Source organism: Emiliania huxleyi (genome assembly GCF_000372725.1).
Source record: "Emiliania huxleyi CCMP1516 unplaced genomic scaffold EMIHUscaffold_31, whole genome shotgun sequence".
Taxonomy (NCBI): domain Eukaryota; phylum Haptophyta; order Isochrysidales; family Noelaerhabdaceae; genus Emiliania; species Emiliania huxleyi.
In genome coordinates, this window is record NW_005199684.1 from 152,831 (window position 1) to 172,715 (window position 19,885).

At 65.8% G+C, this 19,885-nt stretch overlaps 4 protein-coding genes across 4 annotated transcripts; 2 read left to right on the top strand and 2 right to left on the bottom strand.

Annotated features, from left to right (window-relative positions):
* On the top strand, nt 1-3,715 carry EMIHUDRAFT_207279 (hypothetical protein; the record flags this gene model as incomplete). The annotated part of the gene is made up of 10 exons (XM_005774524.1): nt 1-29; nt 144-188; nt 268-616; nt 800-1,359; nt 1,567-2,823; nt 2,902-2,946; nt 3,058-3,100; nt 3,176-3,268; nt 3,329-3,540; nt 3,643-3,715. 10 exons carry the CDS (start codon nt 1-3, stop codon nt 3,713-3,715), a joined length of 2,706 nt encoding a protein of 901 aa, XP_005774581.1.
* A 4,586-nt stretch (nt 3,716-8,301) lies between these two features.
* EMIHUDRAFT_310372 (hypothetical protein) lies at nt 8,302-10,654 on the bottom strand (the record flags this gene model as incomplete). The annotated part of the gene is made up of 10 exons (XM_005774525.1): nt 8,302-8,496; nt 8,705-8,736; nt 8,813-8,876; nt 9,033-9,122; nt 9,196-9,247; nt 9,321-9,367; nt 9,570-9,588; nt 9,787-9,839; nt 9,919-9,993; nt 10,223-10,654. The coding sequence occupies 10 exons, from the start codon at nt 10,652-10,654 to the stop codon at nt 8,302-8,304; spliced, it is 1,059 nt and encodes a 352-aa protein (XP_005774582.1).
* Nucleotides 10,655-14,394: 3,740 nt separating this feature from the next.
* EMIHUDRAFT_207283 (hypothetical protein) lies at nt 14,395-15,921 on the top strand (the record flags this gene model as incomplete). Its single annotated transcript, XM_005774526.1, has 3 exons — nt 14,395-15,181; nt 15,452-15,531; nt 15,760-15,921. 3 exons carry the CDS (start codon nt 14,395-14,397, stop codon nt 15,919-15,921), a joined length of 1,029 nt encoding a protein of 342 aa, XP_005774583.1.
* A 650-nt stretch (nt 15,922-16,571) lies between these two features.
* Nucleotides 16,572-17,208, bottom strand: EMIHUDRAFT_207284 (hypothetical protein; the record flags this gene model as incomplete). The annotated part of the gene is made up of 3 exons (XM_005774527.1): nt 16,572-16,599; nt 16,745-16,940; nt 17,025-17,208. The coding sequence occupies 3 exons, from the start codon at nt 17,206-17,208 to the stop codon at nt 16,572-16,574; spliced, it is 408 nt and encodes a 135-aa protein (XP_005774584.1).
* Between the last annotated feature and the right edge of the window lie 2,677 nt (nt 17,209-19,885).

The window sequence follows — 19,885 nt, forward strand, 5'->3', positions numbered from 1 at the left end:
ATGAAAAACGGTACCTCGCTCGCTTTTCGGTTACAACTCGGGAATGCGTGCGTGCCTCTCCCCCCCTCACTGAGCCTGCCGCCCCGAGGCTCGCACAAGCAGATCGCGTGCCTGCTCACACGTTCAATGCCGCCCGCTCACAGGTGGGACCACATTGAGGGCGGGCGCTCTCGCTACGATGACGCTCAGTGCACTCGCTACTGCGCTCCTTCCAGCGACCCCACCTCAACCACCGGCACCGGCCTGCCCGCTGTATGATGCATACAGTGGCAGGCGAGGAGACGAAGCGAGCACGGACAGCCGTCTCGGCGCTGTCCTGCAGTACGCCACGCCGGAGCTGTGCATGCAGCGCTGCAGCGCTGAGCCCGAGTGCGCATGCGTTCAACTCGACACCACCGCTGACTGCTACATGCTTCGATCCGCTGCATGTCGCGACCCGTCCTCGCTGCCACGTGATGAGTACTACAGCGTGTACGTCAAGACTGCTTGCGGCGATGCGCCAGACGTGTGGACTCGGCGCGCCCTTCCCGCCGACCCGATGCCACCGCAGCCCGATTCGCTGCTGCCACAGGTAATCGTAGCTCGGCGGCCTGGGACGATTACCTGGTGGCCGCCGGTGGCACAGAGCACCTCCTCAGAGCCGAGCTTGGCTAGTATGCTCTTACGGCGCTCGCTGGATGCCTCATCGATTGCGGACACGCCGCTGCCGCCGGAGCCGCTGTCGCTGGAGCCACTCCCGCTGCCGCCTGAGCCAATACGCCGCCGCCTGAGCGAATTCGCTGACAAGCCGGCCCTACAGACTGCGGTCGACCTGTGGTGCACCAACGAGCCGGCCGCTCTGGCGGCGTACGGCCACATCTCGGGCTGGGACGTAAGCGCGATCACCGACATGAGCATGCTCTTCTGCGCTTATTCACCTTCGTGGTCACCTTCGTGGTGCGCGGTTAACGGCGGCGGCTCCACGACCGGCAAGGACACGTGCAACCCCGACATCTCGGCGTGGAACATGTCGGCGGCCACCGACATGAGATACATGTTCCGCGGCGCCTCCTCCTTCGACCAGGACATCGGGTCGTGGGACGTGTCGGCCGCCACCGACATGAGCTACATGTTCTACGGCGCCTCCTCCTTCGACCAGAACATCGGGTCGTGGGACGTGTCGGCGGCCACCGACATGAGATACATGTTCTACGGCGCCTCCTCCTTCGACCAGAACATCGGGTCGTGGGACGTGTCGGCCGTCACCGACATGACCTGGATGTTTGAGAGCGCCTCCCTCAGCGACTGCAACAAGGCGCTCATCCACGCCGGCTTCGACGCTCAGACGAGCGCGTGGCCCTACTCGTGGGGCTCACTAGAGTGCCCCTCGCCCCCGTCCCTGCCACTGCTGCCGTCGTCGCCGCCTGCGAGTCCGCTGCTGCCACCTCCACCCCCGCCTCTGCCGCCGCCGCCACTTCCGCCTCCGAGCCCCCCCCCGCCGCTACCACCCCCGAGCCCGCCGCCACCGCGGCTGCCACCGCCTTCACCGCCCCCGCCTCCGCCCGACGAGCCCGACCCTAATTGGAGGCGCATCACCTGCCCGGTGATGAGCGCCCTCGTCAAGAACGGAGACCTGGTGCCCAGCCCGGCGGGCCTGATCACCAAGCAGCAGACGTTTGACGCCCTGCTCCGCGTCGGCATCTCGGAAAAGGTGGCTACGGAGACCACGGATGCCAACTTTGACCACATCGACTCGCTCGACCTCAACGTCTTCCGGATGAACACCGTCAAGACTTTCGGCACCCCCGACCCTCCCGGTCCGTCGGAGCACTTTCGCAGCACGGGCATCAGGGACCGCCTCCAGCCCAGCTCGGGTGCGTACAACATCTTTGAACGTTGCGCCGACTTTGACGGCACCGCCGGCGAGTTTAGCAGCGACGACATTGTGAAGTGCGCAAACCTCATCTGGGACCACGAGACCTGCTGCGACTTCGGCACATTCCCACCAAAGCTCCGGTCCAACGACGTCCTGGAGAGCAAGCGCCCTCCCACTTGCGGGCCCACCGACTCCGGTCTCTCCGGCTGCGACCCCGACGACCCTTCCTTGGACCAGACACCCTGCTGCCGCTCGCAGCTGCACGGCGCGATCAACTTCATGTTTCAAGAGTTTGGCACGCCGACCGGCGAGGAGGCTCACATGTCCACCACCGACATGAAGAAGCTGTGGCTCGAGGCGGAGTACCCGCCCGACTTCATAGCGCGGTCTCCTCGCAACTGCGTCGATACCGCCGATCCTAGCGCCGCAGGATGCCAGCTGTGCCTCGACGAGGTGCCAACCACCGGCCCGGGCGGACTACCAGTGACAGCCGCGACCTCGACCGAGGCTCAGCGCTACTGCCGCTGCCTCGCGTCCAAGCAGCTGAGCGCGCACGAGCTCGACTCCATTCCCGAGCACACCTCTCTTGAGTGCTCCAAGGATCCGATGGTCTATGCCAACGTGACGCTGACCGATAGACGCCGAGCTCTCTCCGAACTCACACGCCCACGCGAGCTGTTCGATAGCGCGGCCGACGGTGCTGCGCTCCGGAACCTCCTCTCCTCCTTCTACCAGTCCAGAGGCCTAGCTTATGATGACGTGGATGTGCTGATCACCTCGCAGACACCATCCACGTACTCTGTGCGCCTGGCCACCTCAAGGAGTGACGCTGTCTACCTGGCGTACTCGATTCGCGTGGATTTGAGGAGCTTCGCGCAAGAGACGGAGGCGCCAATTGATATCACTGCCGTCACCGTGAGCGACGACCTTCGACTCAACGGCTGTGGACAATTTTGCGAGGCGCAAGGGTCGTTTCTCAGAGGCTTCGTGCCTCGGCGACCGCCCCCCCCCTCGCCGCCAGGCCCAGACGTTGACCCGTGCCTCAGGCCGTGCCTCCAAGGCACGTGTCAAGAGCTGAGCGCCTTTGCTACGTGCGATCAGCTCAGTGAAGTCGGATGCGATTGCCACGGTTGTTGCGCCGAGAGCAGTACGCCGCCATCGCCGCCGCTCCCACTGCCTCCAGCGGGTCCACTTTTTCTTAGCAACCCGCGATTGTCGGCTGGCTCTACTGCTTTCGCCAAGCGGGTGCACACACTCGCCCCCGCGCTCCATACACAGCGTCGATACCGTGTGTGTCTCACTCACGACTCGTGCTCGCAGTTCTTGGCCAAGGTGAACGACGGCAACAGCAAGACCTTTGGCAAGAGCAAGAAGAACAAGAAGAACCCCTGGTTCTCCGCCAAGGCACCCAGCGTTCCTCGCGCCCTCTTCCCTTCTCTGGCACTTCAGCTGGCTCCTCCCGCGACACGTTAGGTCACCCTGGAAACTCAGCAGCCCGTCCGCTCCGTGACCGTCACCCGGGACACCAAGAACAAGCCGTCAAAGGCGAAGAAGTATCTCGAGGGCTTCGAGGTCTGGGTCGGCAAGAAGGCTGGAGTAAAGGCAGTGAAGTGCGGCGGACCGTTCGTCTGGTCAAAAATCAAGAAGGGGCCAGTCACGACGCCGTGCGACGCTGCCAAGTCCAAGTGCGTGTGCCGCCGCCTTTTAGTCGCCACGCGCCTTACCAGTCCCCGTGTTAAAGGGGCCAGGCAGCAAATTCTTACCTCCCCCTCCCTGCCACGCGTCAGGCACCGCTACGTCACTGTCAGTCTCCCTGGCACCAGAAAAACTCTCGCGTTTGGCGAGATAGAGGTACGTTAGTTCGAGGCGCGAGCCGTGCCCTGTGCGGGCGTGCGGGCATGCTGGCTGGTAAATTTAGGCCGCATGGCGGCGCCGTGGTCCCCCAGTATACACTTCCAGTATAATTCTTCTGTGGGTTAGAGCACATATGTCGGTCTCGCCTGTGACGTCTGACGAGCACGTCGCGGCGGTACGGCGGTCCAACTAGATATACCCCGCGAGTAAAGGTCGTCGTATTTTGTACACTCGCTTGGCAAGTAGCCGCTGTCGTCGAAGACGATCGACTCTCGATACCCGCACAAATGTGACGGCCTGTCGCAGCCAGCCGCCGGTGCCGCGTCTCACCAGACGCTGTCGTCCAGCGCGACCAGCAGCCGCCAGCGTGCCGCCTGCGCTTCGCTCGGCGCCTCAAGGCCTGCGACGAGTGCGGCAGCCGCCGGCTGCCGCAGCACGCGCCGCAGCTCGGCCGCCGCCGCGCGCTCTGCCGCCGCGCCCGCCGCCGCCGCACCGCCCGCCGCCGCCGCACCGCCCGCCGCCGCATCCTCAGCGCGCTCTGCGAGCCAGACCGCGAGCTGGAGCAGGGGCCGAGGCAGCCACGCTGCCGCCGGGCCGGCTGCGGCTCCGGCTCCGGCGGCGGGGGCGGCTGTCTCGCCCTCTCGGGTGGCGGGAGGTGGCGCCCACGCGTCCGGAGGCGCATGGCCGACGTCGACAGCGTCAAAAGCTTCGGACGCGGTGCCGATCGCCTCGGCGGCGAGCGCGAGAGACCAGGCGCGCGAGGCGGCGTCCTCGATCGGGAGGTGGGCCAGAAGGTTGCCCGCCTCGCAGCCACGTCCGCGCCCGCGGAGCACGGTGCGGAGGTGAGCGTCGCACGCGTCGCAGGGCAGCGGCGCCCGCCGGCGCTCCGCCGCCCGGCGCCGCTCGAGGGAGGCGAGGGCCAGGAGCAGGGCTGCGAGGGGGCGCGGATGCGCGCCGCACCGATTGGCGGTGGCGAGGCGAAGCCACCCCCACAGGACGGAGTGGAGGGCGGGCCATGCAGACTGCGGCTGCCAAAACAGCGAATCCGCGAGGGGGAGGAGCCAGCCGGCGCCGCCGCGGAGCGAAGGTGCGGCCGAGACGCACGCGCCAAAGGCCTGCAGGAGCTGCTGCAGCAGAGGCGCGAGCCCGCCCGCCGCCCGGGCGGCCTCGCAAGCCGCGCCCGGCTCGGCGCCCGTCACGGCGCCCGCCGCCGCGGCGGCGGTCTTCGAGGGCTCGTGCTGCGACAGCAGAGGCGCGTTGCCGCCGTCGGGCCGCAGCTTGGTGCGAAGGAGGGCCGTCGCCTCCCGCAGACGAGTAGCATCGCCCGCCGCCACCATCTGCGGCAGAGCGTCAAGCAGCGCCTGCCAGCCGTCGGGCAGCGTTGATGGAAGTGTCTAGGAAGTGTCTAGGAAGTGTCTAGGAAGTGTCCAGCAGAGCCTGCCAGCCGTCGGGCAGCGGCGGTGGCGCCGCCGACGTACCAGCCGCGGCAGAGGCGCGGCCGCTTGCGGCCTGTGCTGCCGGCGCCGCCGGTGGCAGCATTCCCTTCGCGGAGAGGAAGGCGGACAGGGCGCTGCGCCTGGCTTCGGCGTCTGAGTCGCCTGAGCGCGGCGCGCGCACCAGCGGCACGACTCGCTGGCGCCAGAAAGCCTTGCGGAAGAAGAGGATCCGCTGGGCCGACCGAGGCAAGCACCCGTCGCGAGAGTGGCTGGAGATCATCTCCTCGACGAGCGCCGCCGCCTCCGCGCCCTCCGAGTCCGCCGCGTCGACCGCCTCACCACCGCCGCCGCCCACTCCGACGCCGCCCCGCTCGCCGGCGGCCTCGAGGTCCTGCAGCCTGCAGCGCATCAAGTCGAGGCACTCGCTCACGTGCGCGGCGGACCCGGCGCCCGCGCCCGCACGGCAAGTGTACGGGCGCAGCAGCTTCTGCTGCAGCGTCAGCGCCGACGTGCCGAGATGGGGCACCAATGCCGACATTGCGCGCAGCAAACGGCCCGCGCCTCGCCGCGCCGCGCTGCGCCCGACCGCGCCGCCGCCGCCGCCGCCGCCGCTGGGTGCCGTCGGGGCAGACGCGGCGGCGGACGGCTGAGCGGTGCCGGGGGAGAGAGTCGCGGCGAGCAGCGGCGCGACGATGGCGGAGTAGCCGCCGCCGCCCAAAAGCTGCACCGAGAGGAGCAGCAGAAAGGACAGCAGCGGCTCGGAGGCCGCCTCCGCCGCCGCCGCCGCCGCCGCCTCGTCGATGCCGTCGGAGGATGGTGCGGCCCACGTGTGCGAACTCACCGCCGCAGATAGGGACTCCGCCCAGCAGGAGGCGCCGCTGCCTCCGCCGCTGCCTCCGCCGCCGCCTCCGCCTCCGCCTCCGCCGCCGCCTCCGCCTCCGCCTCCGCCTCCGCCTCCGCCTCCGCCTCCGCCTCCGCCTCCGCCTCCGCCTCCGCCTCCGCCGCCTCCACCTCCGCCTCCGCCTCCGCCTCCGCCTTCACCGCCGCCTTCACCGCCGTCTTCGCCGCCACCGCCGCCGCCGCCGCCGCTTCCTCCTCTCAGCCTCACGGCGTGCTGTGCCAGCGCCAGCCATGCCACCCACCGCACCCGCTCTGGCGGAGTCGCAAGCGCCGTCGAGAGGAGAGCGCGCGCGAACGTGACGGGCGAGACCGCCGCCGCCAGCGAAGCAGCGAGGCCTACAGCACCCCATGCCCCGCGCTCACCGGCGCTTGACGCCGCCGCCGCCGCGGCTCCTAGGCATCAGCTGGCCGCCTCGGAGCCCGCCATCTTCGTCGGCGTCGCAACCATCCATCTCGTCCGTAGCGGCCTCGCCGCTGCGCTCGGCAAGCGCCGCAACTTGCCGAATCGCCACCGCTAGCCGGGAGGCGCGCCCGCAGCTCGCAGGAGGCATGACTACACCAAGCAACACCCGAGGCTTATCGGAACGGCCCGGGCGCGGCCGTAGCCGGTGGCGCGGGGGTGGCGGGGGGGGTGGCGACCCGCGACGAAGTCTGCCTCCTCGCCGGCAGCGTCCGGCGCGCCGCCGCCGCCCCCTGCAGGGCGATTGCGCCGCACGACAGCCCAGCGCAGCACGACCTACAAGGAGCGCGTGCAGACGCTGACGCCGACTCGCCCCCCCTGCAGCCGGGAGGCACAGAGCCGCGGGCACGTCCGCCGCCCGCACGGAGGTGATGTCGCCGGCGATGCCGCTCGCGAGGCTGCGGGCGCAGCCACCCGCCGCGCGGACAAGCCGCGCCGCCCGCCCCAACGCGAGCGCGTCGCACTGGCGGACCGACCGCCCCTGCGCTCCCGTGGCGCCCAGGTACGCCTCGAGCACCGCCTCCGACACTGCAGCCAAGCGGCGCTCGCCCACGCCGTCGTCGCCGTCGCCGGCCTCGCAGACCTGGCCGCCACCGCCGGCATGGGGAGGGGCCCGCAGCGGCTCGTCGACGCCCCCAAAAGCGGCCACCGACGCAGCGGCAAGCAGCCCATCGCAGGCATCGCCCACATTGGCGCCGGTGGCGTCCGCGGCCGCGTGCAAGCGCGCGAGGGCAATGCCCCACTGTCGCGCCTCGAGGTCGGAGAGCAGCCGAAGCCACTCGGTGAGCGGAACCAGCCCCTCCTCATGCGTTCGCCACGCCACGAATAGCGGCGGCGCGCCGGACTCGCCCAATCGCGGCGCGCGGCGCCGGGCGCCGTCCAGGCAGCACCGCACAAAGCGACGGGCGAGCAGCCCGCCGCTGTCTCTGAGGTCGGCAGTCCGCCGGCCCAGCAGCGCGCCGGCGTCGGGTCTGCGCGCCTGCTCGTCCACGCACCACGCCTCGTCGGCCGCCAGCCACTCTGAGGACAGCCGCTCCTCCGCCTGCACCTCGCGCGCTCGCGACGCAGCACCTCCGAGGGCGCATGGTCGGAGCGGCGGCGGAGGCGGTGGTGCAGCCGTAGCGTCGAGCAGGAGAGGCCTCTTGCGCAGCGCAGAGAGGTAGTCGAGGGCGGAGTCGAGGCCGATCATGGATCTGTAAAAAGCGCGAACATTGATCTCAAAAGAATTTCTCTCGTAATGCTGCAAAAAGATGAAAGTTCTTTCTTTCTTTAAAGAATGAAAGGGAACCACTCTCTCACAGCAGACAGGCTCGACACAGGTGCGGACTGGCGCGTGCTAGCACTAACACAGGCAAACTAGCAAAAAGAATTCCAGGCAAACACCTCAGCGCTCAGGAGCCGTTATCATCGTCGTCGCCGATCTCAGGACCACGGGTCCAGCACGGGGTCGGCCGTTGAGCCAGCTTGCAGAGAATTCCAAGAGGGATTACAGAACAGACAGCGGGCCGGGGCGAAGGGTTCAGCAAGGGACGGACGCGGCTGCCAGACCCAGAGGCAGAGCGGCGGAGAGAAAGACGTCGACCGAACGCGAAAGCCGCCCCTAACGCAGCCTACGCCTCCAAAAAAAGCGCAACAAACTGAAACCCAAATCAAACACACATCGGTCGCGTGGTGGATATCAACCGCACGCGCACGCCACCTGCCGTTCTCGGCATCTCTTGAACAAGACGGGCGCAGGAAGAGCCATTCCGCCCTGCGCTCACACACAAGCCACGTGTCCTACCGGGCACCAGAGCTCACGATGTGAGGTCGCCCTTCTCGACGAGGGCGATGTCGCACGCAACCATCTCTTTGCAGAGCTCCTGCATCGGGATCTTGGGCACCCAGCCGAGCTTCTCCTTGGCCTTGGCCGGGTCTCCGATCAGCAGCTCGACCTCGGTCGGCCGGAAATACTTCGGGTCGATCCGCACCAGGACGCGCGACTTGTCCGCCTGCCGTAATCAAACGGTGGAGGTGGGAGTGCGGTGAAGGCGCGTGGAACGTTGCGCCGTTTTTGCCTCGCACGGCGGGGCCACGCATTCGAGAGCACAGTGTGGAACGGGCCCCGTGTGGTTCGCGCCCGCCGTGCTCCGTGCGGCACGGTGGCCCGCAAGTGTGAGTGCACAGGGCAGGTTTGTTTCCGCGGCTAGGCATCCCCACCGCGTCGACGCCGATCTCGTCGACGCCCTCGCCTACACAGGAAGGTTCCGAGAAGGGTCAGAGGGAGGGCTCCGGGCAGGCTGGTCCCCCTCTCGCCGACTCGCTCACCCTGCCACTCGATGGTGATGCCCACAGGGGCCGCCGCAAAGGCGAGCTCGATGAAGTAGCGAACCTGCGGGCGAGGTGGGGGGAGGGGGAGGGGCTGGAGGGGCGCGCGGGGGCAGGGTGGGCACGGGAGCGGGGGAGGAGGGGGGGGGGTGGGGTGTAGTGAGGGGCGGGGGGGGAGGGAGGCGGAAGTGAGGAGGTGGAGGAGGGCGGTGACGACGACCGGGGGGCTGGCCGCCGTGTTTGTCACTCCCGTCGCCACGACGTAGTCGTCCGGCTCGTCCTTTTGCATCATCATCCACATCATCTCGACCTACGGCAGCACGCTCGCGCGAGACTGAGCACGCAGCGACTGCCGTCGGGGCGCGAGCGGGCGGCGGGCGCACGTAGTCGCGGGCGTGGCCCCAGTCGCGCTTCGCGTCAATGTTGCCCATGTACCTGCTCGCAGCGGGAGGTGTGTGGAGAAGCGCCATGCCCGCAGCGCGCGCGCCGACGCTGCCCCCGCACGCACAGTGTCTGCTGCAGCCCCTTGTGGATCCTGGCCACGGCGCGAGTGACCTGCGGGCAGGCCGGTCGGCACTTGCAGGGCAGGCGGGGGCGGGGGGATGCGGGCGGGGGGATTGGGGGGGGGGGGGTCGTGTGGGTCCAACACGGCTGCGACTCTCGCCGCGCGGGGAGGGGCGAAGGGGCAGCGCAGTCCGTGCGGCCGGCACTAGGGCGCGCCTTTCGGGTGACAAAGGTGGGCCCGCGCCGCGGGGACTCGTGGTTGAACAGGATCCCTGATGAGAACAATCATAAACAATAATGAATCATGACAATAAGACTCGTGGTTGAACAGGATCCCTGCAGCAGCGAGTTTGGGCGGGGGCGGGGTGTGTGCGCGGGGTCGTGTGGGAGGAAGAGGCGGTGGGGGCTGGCGGTACACGCGTTGCCGCGTGCTGCGGGTTGTGGACGGCTGGGTTGGGGGGGAGGGGTACGGGCTCATCGCGCCGTTGCTCGCGTGCATCCCGTACGCCTCGCGGTAGTTGACCTACGCGGTCGGCAGAGTGAAGCCCGTGAGGGGCGCGGGGACGGCAGCCAGCCGCGGAGCCGGCGCCCCGGCGCGCCACGATCCAGTACGCGTACAGCTTGGCCGCGGCGTACGGCGAGCGCGGGTAGAAGGGCGTCGTCTCGCGCTGGGGCACCTGTGGCCAGGTGCATCGCCTCTCGTTTCAGGGCCGGGCAAAGCTCGTTTGTCCACACGCCGGCGAGGTGGGAGGCGGGCGGCCTCGGGGGCAGCGGTGACGTGGCGGAGGTGGCGGAGGCGGCGGAGGCGGCGGGCGAGGTTGATGGACGGAGGAGGGCGTTGGGAGGCGGAGGAAGGACTGCGGTGGAGAGAGGCCGACAGTCCGCGGCCTGGCGGCGGCGGCGCACCTCCTGCACGAGGCCGTAGAGCTCCGAGGTGGACGCCTGGTAGAAGCGCGTCTTCCCGGCGAGGCCCGACGAGCGGATCGCGTTGAGCAGCCGCAGCGTGCCGAGACCGTCTGTGTCAGCCGTGTACTCTGACATCTCGAACGAGACCTTGACGTGCGACTGGGCGCCGAGGTTGTACAACTCGTCGGGCCTCACGGAGGAGACGATCTCGAAGCAGTTGGTCGAGTCGGTCAGGTCGCCGTAGTGCAGGTACAGCTTTCGTGTGTCCACGTGCGGGTCCTGGTACAGGTCTTCGATCCGGCGGGTGTTGAAGGAGGATGAGCGGCGGATGACGCCGTGCACCGCATACCCCTTTTTGAGCAGCAGCTCTGCAAGGTAGGACCCGTCCTGCCCAGTGATGCCCGTGATGAGAGCCACCTTTGGCTCCACCATACTCAAGCCTTTGTGCGCAAGTGCGCAAGTTTTCAACTCCCGCGTCCCTGGTTCGGCCGTCCTCCGATCGCCGGCGATCTGTTTTCTTTATTTTACAAAAAGAATTTGAAACCAGCGTTCATCACCTTCACCCCGCCTTCACACTCCGCCACCCCGTGGTTCCAACCCAGGATAAACGACGCGAGCGAGAGGAACAGGATGTTGCCGCAGACGTCCTCTGGAAGGCCGTTTCGACTGACGTTTCGAGCGGGCCCGCAAGGGCGGTCGGGTCGTAGCCGAGCCTCACAGGCGACCAGCATGGAGCAAAACATCGAAAAGCCCACCGCCGACCCGAAGAATGGCAGTGCGACGGTCTGGGAAGTTGGGGGACACGAAGCCGACAAGGAGGCCGCAGGCGAGAGCGAGTATGAGACCGGCCTTCAACTCGTGCGAAACGGCGCCTCTCCACTCCGACGGGTTGATTAGCAGTGATTAGCCCCAATGCCAATGCGGCGGGCGTTGATGGCGGGGAGGATTGGAGATCGATGTTTCCGCTGATGGCCGAGAACACGGGCATAAAGGCGATCAGGAGCGGCCCGCGAGGTTGTTGGTGTACTGCGAGGGCATTGGGGATCGGCGAGAGGTGAGTGAGGGGCATCCGCCGAGGGCATGCATCTCCATGGCTCCATCTGGGCGATCGGCGGGCCGTGGTGATGACGAAGGCCACCATCAACTCGATCGCAAACGTGACGAGCAGAGCAGGGAGGCGGCGACGGCTGCGCTGTAGCATCGACTCGCGGGCGGCCCTCAGCGCGTCCAACCGGGGATCGCTCAGACTCATGGCCTTGAGGTCGCATTGGTCAATGATCTCTCGCTCAGAGACCTGGACCTGCTTGTCGGACACCTTTGCCTCACCATTGTTCGTCGCGCGGATGTATGGGTAAGTGCTACCAGCATCACCAGCAGTGACATGGCCACTCGTCCCAGTCTCGCAGGTCCCAGCGTCGGCGGCAGGGACTCCCGCCAGTTAGCGGTGGCCGCAATGCGTGGCCAGCGCACCTGCATCGGAAAGAAGCCCCCTCTTTCTTTCATCCTCGCACCACCACCACCACACTATTGGAGATCACGAAAAAAACTGAGCTTCCTTTCGCAGAAGAATTCGTCGTTCGACTTGGGCGGTGTCGGCGTTTCCTCCTGGTGGTCCTCATAGACCTCACTCCTGGCCGTCGCAGCTACGCTACAAGCCACCACCTCGCCGCACGCAGCGACGGCACCACCGCCGATCGGATGCTGCCTGCCGGCCAAAATGATCAGATGACTGCACCTGCGGCGACGGAGCCGGCGGCACTGTTCTTCCTGCCGAGACTGTTTACAAAGCGCCGACCGGAGGCCTACGAATCCCATCACGCCTCGCAAGAGCCCTACGACTCGGAGGACGACCTCAGATTCTTTCTCGCTGGCCTCGTCGCAGTTCTCCTTCTGGCCGCTCTCTTCGCTGCTAGCTGCCGCCTTCGCGGACGGTGGGGTCGGCGGTTACGTAAAAAGCAAGTGGCAGTCTGCACGGTGGTGCAGACCCATAGGTGGGCCGAGAGGGCGCGAGCCAACGTCCAAAAGATGGGAGCGCCCGAACCCGCAGGCTGGCGTCCAGATCATGTCGTCGTGGAGATTGATTGCAGGAAAGTCTGAGAGCGGCTGGTCGTGGAGCACCGGCAATATTAAAGGCCTGTTTGCCTCGGAGACGCTCTCGATTCGCAACGTGCGCGCCACCTTTAGAGACAGATGTCATGTGGCCATTGCATGTGTGGTAATGAAATGATGCATGGTGTGATCCTGTGTGTGCTGATGGTATGACTTGTATGGAATTATGGTTGTATGCATGGAGGAGTGATGTGTAATGAGAGGTTATGGAATTATGCTTTATCTTATGGTTGTATGCATGGAGGAGTGATCTGTGATGAGAGGTTGGAGGAGAAATCTCTACGACCGAACGAGTCGTGAGGCACTGCACGCCACTGCGGAGTGTGGACGCCGCCCCTCCGGGCGGCGGAGGCGGTCGTGCCGCGGCGCAGCGGTCGGGGTCGTGTGGCGGCGGGTCCGAGGCGCGCAGGAGGCGCGACGACCGCTGGCGTGGAGCGGGTGGAGGAGGCCGCGCTGGAGACCCCGCAACTCGAAGTGAGCCAAGCGCAGCGCAAACTCGCTCCATGTCTGCGCGACCCCGGATTTATTTCCCCCAATCAATGTCTTTGCCCCAGAAAAAGGAAAGGAACGGTGGAGAAGGAAGAGACTGCCAGATGACTGCCGCGCGCGGTGGCATGAGAACACGGCGAGAGCAGGCACTGGCACGTGGCAGGAAACTGCTTGGTTGGGAAATTGGAACACTAATGAAAGCGCGCTGCTGAGGGAGGGTGTAGAGGATGTAGAGTGTAGAGCGCTGTAGAGCTGTAGAGCTGTAGAGCGCTGTAGAGCGCTGTAGAGCTGTAGAGCTCTACATCCGCCGCGGGACGAGGCGCCTGCGTTGTAGAGCGATGTAGAGCGCGATTTTGTTGTAGAGTTTGTTGTAGAGGCTCTACAGCAAAACCGCCGGGAAGGCAGTGACTCAAAGAGGTCGAGCCGCGCTAATGGGGTGTCTCCGAGCTTACTGGAGCTCTGATGGACGGACCTGACTATCCCTGACACACAGAGAGTCACTCTGACGGCACACAACACCCTATAACTGCGTCATGACCAGCCTGCCATGCGTCGCCGGTGCCGCATTCGTCGCAGTGCTTCTGTAGCAGGCGGTGGACTGTCGGCTGCGAGGACGGTCGCATTTGCGCGAGGCGAGGCGAGCATTGCTGCGCGTTGCATGCGCCATGCCTCGCGCCAGCGCGTGCGGGAGCTCCTGGCTGAGCGTTGAGTCCAGGCGAGTTGCGCTGGCCACTATCGCTACGCCGAGCCGAGCTGACGCGCCGAGGCGCCGGCCAGTCGCAGCCGTGAGGCATGCCACAGCAGCAGAGGCACCTGCCACCCATTGGGCGGGCAGACAGAAGGCCAGGGCAGCACTGGCAAGTGCAACGCGCCTCATGTCGGAGAGCGACCGTGCCTCGTTCGCCGCTTTTGATGTAGAGTTTGTTGTAGAGATTTCACGTTGTAGAGCGCCTCTACATCGCTCTACAACGCAGGCGCCTCGTCCCGCGGCGGATGTAGAGCTCTACAGCTCTACAGCCCTCCAGAGCGCTCTACATCTCTACAGCTCTACAGCGCTCTACACTCTACATCCTCTACACCCACCCTCAGGCGCGCTGCCAAGGTCCAGGGTCAGAGCCGCCTCGCTTCGCGTTGGCCGTTATACGCTTTTCTCGCCGAGTACTATCTATATTCTTTTTGCGTATTCTTTCCGTATTCTTGTCCAAAATAGGGTCTATATTCTCGAATATGGCAAGAATATGGCTCCAAATAGGGCCTATATTCTCGAATATTCTTTATATTCCGGCTGAAAATCGCTTCGAAAAAAAATAGAATATATGAAGAAAAGGGTATAAAGGCCAAGCTTCGCGGCCGGAATCAAGTCCGAGCACACACACACACACACACACACACACACACACACACACACACACACACACACACACACACACACACACACACACACACACACACACAAGACAAGGGAGAACTTGTTCTTCACCTTCAGATACAAGAACTCGGAGAAAAAACGAGTTCAAAAGAAGAAACTCAGGGTGCTCCGGCTTCCCGCCCGTGCCAACGACAACTCCGACGACATGAGCAAAGTATCCGGCGGCTGCGGCGGCAAGAGCAAGGGCGGAAAATCGCGCTCGAAAGGGGTCGGTAGCGACGTCGCCGCCGTGCGCACCGTGAAGCTGTCGACGAGCGCCAACGGCGATGTCGTCTCCACGCTGCGCCGCGCGCTCCGAAACGACGATGGGACCGATCGCGACTTGCTCAATGATTTGCCGGCCGGCCTCCGCGCCTTAAAGCGGTCAGGCCTTGACCTCGAGATTGAGTTTCACTCCGGCAAGAAGCTGAATCGCGCCGACGCAAAAGTGTGCCTGGCCATGTGCCGCGAGGAGCTGCAGGAGGAGTACGAAGTGTCAGGCTACGGGTGGGACGAGGAGGATAAGTGGGGCGAGCTGACCTCGTCCGAGTCGCGGCTGCTCCTGTTCCGCGAGGCGGTGGGCCGGCGGATCGTCGGCTACGCCTCTTTCCGCCTCACGCTGCAGGGCGAGTGCTGGAATTGCATGGAGGGGTCGCCTTGCCTCTTCGTCTACGACCTCCTCGTGCTCCCCGAGTACCGGCGCAAGGGCGTGGGCAAGCAGGCGCTCCTGACCCTCGAGATGGCCGCGAGGAAGGCCCGCCTGGCGTACGTGTGCGCGCTGGTCACCTCTGCGAGCGCGCTCGGCCCTCCCTTCTTGAGCGCCATCAAGGGCTGGCGCGACGACACCGCCGCGGTCCTGCAGATGGACGCGGCCGACCCGGACGACGACTCGTTCCGCGTGTACGCAAAGTGCGTCGACACCTCAATCCTGCAGGCGGAGCAGCAGTCGCAGAGTGTGCAGGCCTATGCGCGCCAGCTCGCCGCGCAGCTCGCGGCGGCGTCCGCCGCGCCGCCGCCGCCGCTCCCCGAGCCGGCCTCGGAGGCGCGCGCGGCGGCGGAGGACCCGACCCTGGCGGCGGAGGAGGCCAGCGACGAGGTCGCCGGGTCGCCGCCGCCCGCCGCCGAGCCCGCCGACAAGGCGAAGAGCAAGAACGCGAAGAAGAAGGCTCGCCAGCGCGCCGCGCGTAAGGCCGAGGCGCCCGCCACGCCCCCCGCGCCCACAGCGGGCGAGGCCGAGGCGCTGTCCGCCGCGCCGACGGCGGAGCGCAAGGAGCCGACCGAGGGCGCCGACGGTGCCGACGGCGTCGCGCCGCCGTTCGCCTTTGGACGCGCGCTGCCTCCGCCCGCCCTGCGCTTCGACCTCTCCGCGCTGGCGCGGCCGCTGGAGGGCGGCGCCCGGGAGGAGGGCGGGGAGGGCGGTGGCGGGGAGGAGGGCGGGGAGGGCGGTGGCGGGGAGGAGGGCGGGGAGGGAGGTGGCGAGGAGGAGGAGGAGGTGGACCGCGTGCTCGACGAGCTGTGCGCCCTCTTCGAGGAGCGCAACGGGCGGCCGGCGACGGAGAGCGAAATCGCCTCCTGGGTGCGGACGATCAAGGAGGCCAACCTCTCGGGCCAAGACCTGGGGGCGGACCCGGCCGCCGAGCCGGCCGACGGGGGCCTTTGCGGCGAGACGGGCGAGGCTGGCTGTGTGGCCTGAGGCTAAGGGCGGGGCGCCGGGTAGGCGGGTCTGTGGTAGGGGTGGGGCTTCTCCGTCGGGCCCGCGCTGGCCGAGCCACACGGCTTGGACAACATACTCCCGGTCTCCTGACTATAAATAAATAGAGCACGCATCTCCCGGAGAGATGGGCGACGCACGAACCCCGAGGCACAGCGCGCACCCCGGTCCCCGCTCGCAGGGCGTGCACCACACAGCTGCACACAAGTGACAAGACATTAAGTCAGACATACAGTTATCTCTAGGCGCTGCGCGATTTTCCTCAGGATTTCGGGGGGGCAATACGATGGTCTCCTTGCGCGTAAAAAAAGAAAATGGACAACCCAAGGGAGGGATGGGAAATCTCCTAGCGCGTGACGGTGACGTCTACTGTGTTCGATCTTTCCCTTGTATTATTCGCAACTGGAACAGCGCCTCTAAGCGAGACCGCCCTCTGTCTGGCCCTCCCCCGTCGTCGAGCTGCTGTTTTCTCTCTGCCTATCGTAGTATGTCTATGAGATAAACGCGCACCAACAACAGCCGTCGCACAACGATGGGCAGCAGTGTGCCCTCTCCTGAGGCTCCACCGGGACAAGAGACCGCCCGCAAGAGGCAGGAGACCGCCGACGCCACAGTCGGGTCGCGCATAGGGATCACCCACTCCCACGGCGCAGCACGAACCTATGCTGCGCATGGGAGGGAGCCGCAGCTGGAGGACTGGCTCGTGATCGGCACCCTCCTCGTGCTGCTCGTGTTGGCTCAACTCGTGATGTCATGCCGCCACCGCCGCCGCCGCCGCGGCCGTCGTCTCGCAAGACAGAAGCACCGACAGTTGGCGAGGGCGCGGATCGCGCCGACCGCGTCGTCGTCGTCGGCTGGTGGCGACGGCGACGGCGCGGAAGACGACTGTTGCCGGAGCGAGCCCCACGACCGACAGAGCGCGCCGAGCGTGGCGCCGGTCGACGAGCCCAAGGACCCCATCCATCCATCCACGTCCGGCACCGCCAGCACCGCCGAGGAGGCTGCCGCCCAGGAGGGGGCTGGCCCGTCGGGGCCGAGGCTGCTGCAGCACCGTCAGCGGCAGCAGCGGCAGCAGCGGCGCATACGCGACGGCCCGGTCGTGTGCCCGGCGTTTGGCGTCGCCCCGAGCCTCGTGGAGCCGCGTGCCATGCTCCTCGCCGTCGCGCGCGTGGCGAGCCAGGAGGAGCCGCACACCGAGGACTCGGTCTCGAGCGAGGACGAGTCGGCTGCCGAGGCCACGCCCAAGGCGCGATCGGCCTCCGACATCATCCCGCCCCTGCCGATCCCCGCGGGGGCGCTCACCCGCGCGTCCCTCGCGTCCTTCGACTCCGCGTGCAGCGAGCCCGCAGCTGATCGGCCCGCGAGCCGGCAGGGAGGGGAGGCGGCGCCGCACGAGTGGAGACGGACAGCGGAGGACTGGGTCACGTCATGGTTCTTCAGGGATGTATCTTATTAGTGATTACATTTAATCAGTGTGATTATAGAGTGTTCCTAAAGTACTTTGCGGAGATCAGCAAGCACACAGCAGAGGAGGATGTACGAAGAGATTAGGAGCAGCAGGGACCCGAGGGACCATGTGGAAGACGGCTAGTGCTAGTCCCCCATCGGGAGGACGACGGCGGCTAAAGTACTGTAGTCGCCGACCCCACACCCACAAAGTCAAAGTGAACCCTGCACAAAGATCGCACGGGCGGGGACCTGTTCTCCTTTTTACCCATGTACATGTCTCCGTGCGTGTGCGGTGTGGGTGTGCTGGTGAGTGTCGGCTTTTTATGATAGACCTTACGTATTTACTTGTACTACACTTCGTATTGTGGACGTCTGTGAGGCGCTGAGGCGTGAACCTCCGTGAGGGGTGGGGTGCGGGAGACCAGGGACTCCAGGAGAGAGAGGCAGAGTGGAACTAGTGGAGTCTGGAGAGGACAGGGAGGCGGAGGGACGTGTCCGACTCCCTGGCGCGGGGGGCGGGGGGGCGGTTTCTTGTGCATGCGGTCGAGTACGACGGCTACCCCGACGCAGCCCCGACGCGGAGCCTCGGCAAGAGGAAGAGACGTGGACTCAGGTGACGGTTGGGTGTGTGGTCGCGGTCAGCGCTCGGACGCCGTCACCCGAACCGGCTATGCCACCGGGGCCCTAGGTTGCCTTGGTAAGGTACGCGATGAGCACGCGCACCTCGAAGACCTGGCTCGCCACCACGGCCATCTGGATGAAGTACACGATCCACCCCCCGGCGATGCCGAGCGTGAGGAGGCGGTCAACGTCGTCCTCCTGCGCGCACAAGGGGTGAGTGGGTGGGTGGGTGGACGGGAGGTAGGGCCGGCGCGGGAGAGTGGAAGGGCCTGGGCGGGTATGGCGGACGCGAGGACGGGAGGGAGGGAGGGGAGAGGGGGGGAGCGCACGAAGCTGGCGCAGCAGATTGAGAAGGTGAGGGCATCAACAGTAAAGCTCGTTCCCAAAGGAACGAGCTCGTTGCACTTCCAGTCGTCGTTGCTGCCTGGTGACGTTCGGTGGTGGCGCAGGGCGTGGGTTACTATATGAACTGAGACTGCTGCTATTGCTATTAAATCGCCTGGGTCGTTCAAGAGCCAAGCCTTCCAGATTTGGTTGTCGGCGACGTTGATGAGGATTCCAGGGACAAGCGCCAACAGCACAAGCGCCGGCATGACAAACAAGAACGGCTTGAGCAGCTTTGGCGACGCTTGGACCACACGCCGACCAAGGCCACTGGCACTGCGTACAAGGCCACTGCGAGAATGGTGAGGCCGAAGCCTATCCCCCACCCCGCCTCGTAGAGGGTGGCCATGTCCTCAAAGTCGCAATCCTTCTCGCTCCAGACGTTGCATGAGCAGGCCTGGTTGCACGCCGGAACTCGCGCACAGTACTCTTTGGCGTCGTCGACGATGGCGTCGGTGACAAGAGCCCGCCATTGGGTGCGTTGGGGAGCGGGGCAAAGCTGAGGATGCTGAGGAGCGAGAGGACGAATGAGACGCCGAGGTACCACTGCAAGGGTGAGGGGAGCAGGGGCGGTTTGGGAGACGGCGGCGGGCGTGGCAAAAGGGAGATGGTGGCAAGTCACACCATCAGCCCTTGCTTGATTCCGCAGCAGCAGCCGCAGCACCGGGGCTCGCCGCCCATCGTTCCGGTGGTGCCGGAAAGGCGCCCCTCGACCGTGAAGGAGAACCGGCCGAGCATTGTCGTGATTGCGCTGACTCGTTAGACCTCTATCATCAAACAAAAAAATGGATCGTTCGTCTTGGCTCATTTCACCAAGAAGGGGGCCCGAGGGTGGGTGACGGCTAGCACCACACGCCTCTCCTTAAAATCCCTGTGTGGTGGCGGCGTGCCGTCCTCCCATCCCTCCCTTGGCTGGTCTGTTTGCTTTCTTTTACTTGTCGAATGGGGATAATTCGCCACAATCCCCACACACGGAACCACATGCTAGCACAACGCCTCAAAGCGCCAAGCCGCGGGGGGCGGCGACGGTGCGTTCGGATATGCCACGACTCTCACTCGTGTCGGACTGCGCGTCAAGCAAATCAATCAAGTATTCTCGAGGTCTCGAAGCGTCGAGGAACGGGAGTCGCTCTCTCTCTCTCTCTCTCTCTCTCTCTCTCTCTCTCTCTCTCTCTCTCTCTCTCTCTCTCTCTCTCTCTCTCTCTCTCTCTCTCTCTCTGTGACTAAACTATCTCTTTCTCGCTCTGTGACCAAAAACTAACTCTCTCTCTCTCTCTCTCTCTCTCTCTCTCTCTCTCTCTCTCTCTCTCTCTCTCTCTCTCTCTCTCTCGTCTCCGTTCCATAGTTATGAGAGCTGTCTCTTGGTGGTCCAAGTCACCTCGTCGAGGTACTCACTCGAGGCCCGACGCCCGAGTCAGTTTTGTCGTCTTTTTCGTGCCCACAGTGCCCAGCACATGCTGTCAACGCGATGTAAAGGTCGCGCCGCCGGGGT